The sequence below is a fragment of the Volvox carteri genome, assembly GCF_000143455.1.
Source record: "Volvox carteri f. nagariensis unplaced genomic scaffold VOLCAscaffold_121, whole genome shotgun sequence".
NCBI classification, from domain to species: Eukaryota; Viridiplantae; Chlorophyta; class Chlorophyceae; order Chlamydomonadales; family Volvocaceae; genus Volvox; species Volvox carteri.
Window position 1 is genome coordinate 142,755 of NW_003307664.1, and position 7,867 is coordinate 150,621.

Genomic DNA, 7,867 nt, shown 5'->3' on the forward strand with positions numbered 1-7,867 from the left:
GTGAGGCCACCGTTTCAAAACAAGTAAGCCCAAATTGAGCAGAGTTCTATTACATTAGTGACAGCTAACAGTGCCTTGGTCTTATCGAATACAAGACAACTGTTGGTGGAAGATGTCTGTGGACTGCTGGAAGGACTGCTGGAAGGACTGCTGGAAGAAGCGCAGCATGAACTGGCGATGCTCTCCGTACACCCCCCCCTTCTGTACCTCTCAACACATCCTTCCTCCATGCCATAAAACGGTTGGTAACCGACAGATTGGCTAGATCGCTTCGATAGGGTACCGTGCACATTACCAATACAGCATCGTGATATGGCTCCAGATACAGTGTCAAGGTGCGATGTCGTGTCCCTGATGGGTTCCAGGATCCATCCCCGCATAGAGTCCCTCGACAGTAGCTGGATGAAAACAGGTGAGGTCACCCCATGTCGCAACAGGTCTCATCCATGGTCGAGGGCAAGACAAGACACAAGCATCTAAAAGTTGCGGCAATCAATCGTGCGCAATTAAAGGGGACGGTGGACGGTGTTTCCATCTACACACTAGGTCCCCATGAGGTGAAGGAAGTGGCCGTCTAGGAATTGAAGGAGTGCTTGGCTTCTGTGGCCAGCCCTGTCTCCACCCAGCCAGCTGAACATGGCCACCTGAGGGAGTACCATGTGGTGATCACCTGAGACTCCCCTGATGCTGCTTCAGGTGGCCATACTCAGGGGAGTGTTAGGCCCCTCAGTGCTGAGTCGGACGCAGGTTCACCGCGAGGGGGGGAGTTGTAATAAGTCATTGTGGGTTCATCCGGCAAGGCAGTACGAGGGTGTACCTGTGCATGGTCAGTGTGCAGGGGGCCGTTCTGGCCCAGACTGAACTTTTAATTGCCTCAGGCCATTGCATATGTGTGTGTATGGAGGGATGGGGGGGGAGGGAAGGGAGGTTCTTCCTGGTGGGCCATACATATCCTGTGGCTGGCTGTATGTATGTCCTGAAATGGCTCTCTTCGGGTGCGGCAGCGGCTTTGAGGCATCCGTTGTAGCAGCTTTACATGAGCAATTGCAAACACATGTATATGTATGTATGTATGCGCTCAAAATGAAACTAACATGTACACTCATGCATGTGTGCGTACACAATGAAAGAAGTCACCAAGGATACAGAAACCCTAACTGCCTAGCCGCTTGCAAATTAGCCTGCTGCTGCTCGTTTGCCTAAATCCGTCTCTCCGCTCCTTCTGGAGACCTCAGCTCCGATCTCAATCTCATCAACATCTGATCCGTGCTGGTGGTGTAGGAGCTGTCCATAGTATGGGATACATATCGTCCACAAATACGCGCCAATGCGCTCCGCCAGCATCTACGAAGACCTTTTCAGCGGCCAACTTTTGCAGCTGGCGTTCAGGTAGGTGAGGTCGTTAAGGTCAGTGCGTCGGCCGGTAGGCTGAAGCAACCCCACACACCTCTCCTGCTGCCTGTCCCATTTCCCTCCTGCTTCCCTCCATGTCCCTCTCCCCCCCGTCCACCTTTAACTCCCGAATCCCATAACCTTCTCCAAGCTCCTCACACCTAACTACTCCCGAAGTAGTCACCCATCACCAACACCATCACCACCAAGGAATGTAATCCCGGGTTCGTTCCGCCGTCCTCTGGTATCCGCCCTCCAGTTTGTACAGACGGACAGACGGGCAAACATGCTGCAGTGAACTGAACTCCCTCTCCCCCTGCAATAAAGCCCATCTCTCCATTTAAATCCAATAACGAAAGCCCAACTCCTTCCTGCCCTTTCCTCTACTTGATCCCTTTCATAGCTTGAGGATTTGCTTTTAAACTCGGTAATACGACGTTGTACATGCATTGAAAGTACGCCCACGTCCTCTTCGTCCGTTCCCTCAATAAAAAAAGGGTTTACAAAGCGGATGTGAACTGGAAGGGCTCCGTCGACTGGCCCTCTTTCACCAGCGCGCTGATCTCCTTGAAGCGAGGGTGCTTGGAGTCGGCGGCCAGCTGGAACATGGCCATCTCGCTGTTTGAGATGAGGGCACCTTGTTGAGCATGTTGGGGTCGCAGATGTCGTGGGGGGAAACAGTATATATCGGATTTCAGAGTTTTTGGGGTATTGGAGGTGGTGTTGGTGGTGCAGGAGGTAGCATCGGAGGGGAGTCGTATACGCATGACGCACGAGGCAATGAGCCACTTGGGCGCCCAGGGTTGAGAAGGGAGTACAGTACGGCAATACGCGAGTGAGCACCATACCGCAAATACACCCCAATAGGTGCCAGAGGAGCGGGTAGGTGATAGGTACGGCAAACAGGTGCCAGAGGAGCAGAGGGGGCCTTATGTAATGCCAGCGTTGTTTTTTTGAAATTAATCCAGACCAATGTCTATTGCCCATGTTGACTGGAGTAGCTATAATGTTAGCCTGTCCATTCTGGAGGTTGTGAACCGCTCCGCTAATTGTTATTGTTATTGGGTTATATCCATAAGTCGTCATGGTTAATAGGAGCTTTCCACACTATAATTATTTTGATTATTCATTCCACCTAATAAAGTAAACGAGAGATCGGTCCAAACAGCTGGGAGCTTAACTGGACACGTTTATGCCGTACAAGCTGGAGCGAGCTCATTCAACCAGGAAAGGGTTCCCGACAAGATTTGAGAGCGAGAAAGGATCGCTTACTTTGTCGATTCCCCACCTCCCTACTCCCCGGCGACGCGGTGTCAATGGTCAATCTCATACACACACAGAGAGAGACACACACACGTGCGCGCACCTAAGGGCGACCAGTAGCTCTCAACACGACACGCGCCGAACAACCCCCCCTTTGGCAGCAGCTTCATTCGTTCGTGGTTTGTCTTTCCCTCTTCCCCCGCCCGTCACCTGCTTGTGCCATCCGCTGCAGCCCCGCCGCCCGGTGGTGGGGTCGTGATGAGGAGATGCCGTCCACCAGCAGGTGCACCTCGTAGCCCCGCTCCAGCAAATCCAGGGAGGTCTGGAAGACGCACACGTGGGCCTCAATACCCAGTAGCATCACCTTGAAGGGGAGGAAAGGGGGATGCGGGGATGCGGGGGATGGGGAGCTGTGCTCTAAAGTGGAGGAGGATTGGCGGGAGGATGTGGGCGCGGGAGCGCTCGTGACTCCACGCGCGGGTAAGGCACCTATTGATGTTTTCACACCCCGCACGCAACAAAACAAGTATTAAATATTGCAGTCTTGCAGAGGGGTTAACAAACATAGGAGCTTACCCACTCCCCCGAGCCTAGCCCTACGGCTATGGAGCCCAACCCACGGTCTGGCTCGTCGAAAAGGCTTTACGATCGCACAGCAGCGGTTACAGATTTGGACGTTGTGTAAGTTACCTGTCGCACATCTGGTTTGGACTTTAGCCATGCGTCCACATCAGGGGTGCACATGGAGAAGAGGGTCTTGGCTATGACTGGGCAGCTGGCCGGCAGCACCCCAGCTACCTCTGAGACGGTGGAGCCCAGCGCTTTGGGATACTGTTCGGTGACCATGACGGGAATGTCTAGCGCGTTGGCAGCCTGGACCATACGCCGTGCGGTGTCTATGACGACGGGAAAGCCCGCGATGAGAGGACGAAATTTCTCCTGGACATCGCAAACGAACAGCGCAGAGCTGTCTGGACGGAGTCGTCCTAGCGCTCGTGCTGCCATTTCGGCAGTTGTATGGACAGATGATAATTAAGGATTTGTTTAGGTTTGATGTTTGCCTAATCTATCTAAGCCATGAAATCTAACTGCTCTGGATAGCTGCTCTGTTTCCGGCTCCGTAACCATGTCCGTGCAATGCGGCAACTAGCTAGGACGCTGTTTCCTGGGCTGAGGATAGCATTTTCACGTCGTCAAGCTTATTACTGCAATTTCAACTGTGGTCATGCGCTGCCTCGGCCCTGAAAAGTTTCGACTTCTTGCATCGCCATGCGTCGCAGCGTCGTTTATTTCGCGCCGTTCTCCTTACCAGGCGTGTGTTTTAGCAACTGCAGCATCGAGCTCTCAAGCTCCACTAACAGATGATACCAGCCAAACCAACTCCGATGACTCCGATGGAGGAATCCGCTTCGTCTACGAGCCCCAGCGGCGCTTTGTCCTTGGCGCCCTGCGGAAGCGACGCCAAAGCCCTCCCACTTCCGCCAAACCTCGGATCGATGTGTTGGTCGAGGGCAACCCGCTGAGCACTTCCCCGTAAGCCCATAGCCACAACTTTTCTCTTCCATGTCCGAGCTCTACACCTCACGTTCCCTCCGAATTTCCCATATCTCTTCCCTTGCCTCTCGCACGTCGAGTCATTGTACATTCTTATTCTAAAGCCCCCCAAAACATATTCACATATGTACCTGTCGGCAAAGATTCCTGAAGCCCCCACTCCATAAGCCCCTCTTCAGCCATTACTCTTTCCGTCACAGCACATCCTCTACGCTGTCCTTCCTCTGTGTACGGCGCGTGCCGTGATGTCAACAAAACACATACATACAGACATAGACACACATACATATATACACACACGCAGGGCTGGCGTGGAGCCCCTGACGGAGGCGATTCGCGCCGACGCGGCGGCAGCGTTGCAAGTCGTACTCCGGCGCAAGGCCCTTTCCAACCCCACGTGGAAAATGCCACGTAAGCATTTCTCACTCATAAAGGTTGAGTTGAGTTGGGGGGACATGGCGTTAGCGGGGACGAATGTAAACTGTGTACGACAGTACGGCAGATCAGGTTAATTAGAGATACGACTACCGCGGGACGCGCGAACAAAGTCCTAGACAGTGGATTGGGGGGAAGAAACGACTAACTGTCGTACAGCCGTACGAGCATACGCGGCGTCTGAGGAGTAGTAGGCACATGTGTTTTTAGGGTGCGGCCTTCACCCCTCAGCCACCCCTCCGCCAAAACAGGCCAGGTTCGGACGGAGCCAGCTAAAGTGCGCTCACCCACCCGTTCCTTTCCCTCTACCTTTCCTTCCCCCGTCCCCTCCTCCTTCATACCCCCTCCCACCACACACACACACACACACGCACACGCAGGTGTGGCGCTGCTGTCTCTGGTCCTGTGCGACGACCCGCACATCCAGGACCTCAACCTGCGGCACCGGGGCAAGGATGTGGCCACAGACGTGCTCTCCTTCGAAATGGACGACGACCTTGACCACCGGGTACAGCTCTGGGGGGGGTTGCTGCGGAGGGGGGGGAGGGGGAGGGAAGGGGGGGGGGGAGGGGGAGGGAAGGGGGGGGGAGGGAAGGAAGGCGAGGAAGGGAACTGTTCCTCATGCGAAACATGAAGGGGTCCAATTCAACTTTGTCCTGGGAAGGGAAGGGAAGGGAAGGGAGGGGAGATACGGCAAGCTGTGTTCGTGTGTATGTATGTAAAATGTGTGTAAACCACCGCATTCGATTGGTCTCTTGGTGGAGCTCCCCATCATGCTGATCCCCCACCCTGGTGTCGTACAACCCCTTCGTCCCAAAAGCCTGCACTGAAACACTAATTAAAAAACCGCAGTAAAACTCTGTACTAAAACCCCGTCTTAAAACCAGCCCTGTACTAAACCCTGTACGGAAACCGGCAGGTGCACCTGCCAGTAAAGCTGATGGGCGATTTAGTCGTGTCACTGGATACGGCTGAACAGCAGGCGGCGGAGAGGGGGTGAGGGCATACCCGGGGGGGTAGGGGAGGTGGTGTGGGGGGGAAGGGGCAGTAAGGGAACGCACGTATGGCTTTTAGGGACGTGTGTGTGGGGTTTGGGGTTGGGGTGGGGTGGGGGGCGTGGGGGGTTGGATGTGTGTGTGTGTGTGGTGAGGGTGTCCGCCGCAGTTATTTGTCGTACTTATGTCCCCCTTCCTCTCCGTTATACTTAGAGTTCTACCACAAGGGGGAAGTTGTCAGAGGATTTGGTAGTTGGTAGTTTGTACGGCAGTCAGTTTCCCTTGCGTCTTGCATCATTTGATTCATGTGACGAATACAGAGGAGAACTTCCTCTCCCTTTTCCCCCTCCCTCCTCCCGCTCAACCCACGTGAAGCCAAACACTGGAACCGTGCCTGTCAATACACACACGCACCCTACCCCCCAACCCGGCCCCCAACCCTCCCATTACACCACATATCTTGCCGTACCTTACGTACGGCAGTCATTCTTTACTGGACGAGTGCCGTATCCTGCTCGTCCACGGCCTGCTGCATTTGGCGGGGTACGACCATGAGCGGGGCCGGGAGGCCCACGAGGCCATGGCGGCGGAGGAGACTGCCGTACTGGCGGAGCTGGGTTGGAAGGGAAAGGGCCTTATCTCGGCTGCAGATGGTGAAGGGGAGCGGGATATGGAGGGAGGGGACGGAGAGGGGCAAAGGCAACGGGGCCTGAAGGGTACGGCAGCGGGTAAGGGGAGAGGCGGCGGTGGCGGGGATATCACGGCTGGGGCGGGTGCTGGGTTTTTGTGGCAGGAGATTACGGGGGGAGGGGGGGGGAAGGGGCCAGCGACAGCGACGACGGTGGCGGCGGGTGGGCAGGATACCCCCGGAGCGGGACGGAGAAGGGCGGCGGCGGGAGGAGAAAAGCATGTAGCGGCGACGGCGGCGACGACACAGCCGCCGCCGGCTGTACGGCAGCAGAAGCCGCCGACGCCGCCACCGCAGCAGCCGCCGCGGTTCAGTAAAGGCGGCAAAAAAGGGGCGGGGGGTAGCAGCGGCGGGGCAGCAGCGACGTCATATGATGGCGGACGGAGCGGCGGCGGTGGCGGCGGCGGTGGTACGACAAGGGCGTATGGTTCGCCGGCGGCGGCGGATACCCTGTCCCGGCTACCTGGATCCGCCAGCTCCAGCTCCGTCGCAGCCAGGCCGTACGGCAGCTGCGCTGGCGGTACCGGCAGTTCAGCGTCGCTGACGCCGTATGCCCGTACATCGTGGTTATGGAGACCATTGTTGGGACGGCGTTTGCCGTATACTGGCGGACGCGCAGTTGCAGGTGCCGTACGATGCAGATGCAGCGCTGTTGCCGGTGGCGGCGGTGGTGGCAGTGGAAATGCTGGCGGTGGCGCTGACGTCACCGCGCCATTTCCGACGTCCGCTGTAACGGCTACAGCCAGTACCACCGCTAGCAGGGCGACAGCTGCCGCCGCTAACGCAGCTGTAGCTACGGATCGTGGCATTGACAGCGCCTCGAGAAGCAGCAGCGGCGGCGGCAACGGTGACGGCGCCGCTAGCGCTGGAAGTACGACAGCGTCTGGACTGTCGTACACAGGTTCCGACACGCGGTCGCTGCCGCGGCGGCCGCGGACACGGGAGGTGGCGATCGTAGCGCTTGACCTCGGTGAGTGTAGTACGTATGTATGCATGTATGCATGCATGCATGTATGTATGTATGTATGTATGTATGTATGTATGTATGTATGTAACCGATACACACACATGCACGCCCCTCTGCAGATGGCACTCTCCTGGACAGCCGCAGCCGCATCCTGCCCTCCTCCGCCGCGGCTATCCGCGCCGCGGTGGCTGCGGGGGTGCTGGTGGTGGCGGCCACAGGAAAGGCGCGTCCAGCGGCACTGGCGGCGGCGGCCTCTGCGGGTCTGGCTGAACCCGGGCTGTTGGTGTGGCCTGAGGGCCCCGGTGTGTTTTTACAGGTGGGGAGGGGGGAGAGGGGTGAGGGGGAGAGGGAGTTAGGAGTTGTGTGTAGTAACCGTCAAGGATATAACTGCTGACGTACAAAGCACCAACTGTCGATGTGCAACGCAAAACAAGGGACGGGGGACATCGGCATCCTAAAAACGCATGCATCGGAAAAAAACACAATGTACGGCAGTTGTAGGAGATCCGATCGCGATATTCAACGCAGCCTTCCTTAAGCCCCGTGTTATTGCCCCCGGGGTCCCCCGGAAGT

General features: G+C 56.6%; 2 protein-coding genes across 2 annotated transcripts in view; one reads left to right on the forward strand and one right to left on the reverse strand.

Annotated features, from left to right (window-relative positions):
* Positions 1-1,018: 1,018 nt before the first annotated feature.
* VOLCADRAFT_78239 (uncharacterized protein) lies at positions 1,019-3,710 on the reverse strand. The gene is made up of 3 exons (XM_002959066.1): positions 3,346-3,710; positions 2,866-3,019; positions 1,019-2,029 (listed from the first exon to the last, which is right to left on the reverse strand). The coding sequence occupies exons 1-3, from the start codon at positions 3,658-3,660 to the stop codon at positions 1,893-1,895; spliced, it is 606 nt and encodes a 201-aa protein (XP_002959112.1). The 5' UTR covers positions 3,661-3,710; the 3' UTR covers positions 1,019-1,892.
* Positions 3,711-6,968: 3,258 nt separating this feature from the next.
* The window catches only part of VOLCADRAFT_100503 (uncharacterized protein), a gene marked incomplete at both ends in the record, with an annotated part of 3,291 nt that continues 2,392 nt past the window's right edge, over positions 6,969-7,867 (forward strand). The window contains 3 exons of the mRNA XM_002959053.1: positions 6,969-7,297; positions 7,414-7,554; positions 7,611-7,629. Of these exons, the coding sequence (XP_002959099.1) occupies positions 6,970-7,297; positions 7,414-7,554; positions 7,611-7,629 (488 nt within the window). The remainder of the gene's footprint in view (positions 7,298-7,413; positions 7,555-7,610; positions 7,630-7,867) is intronic.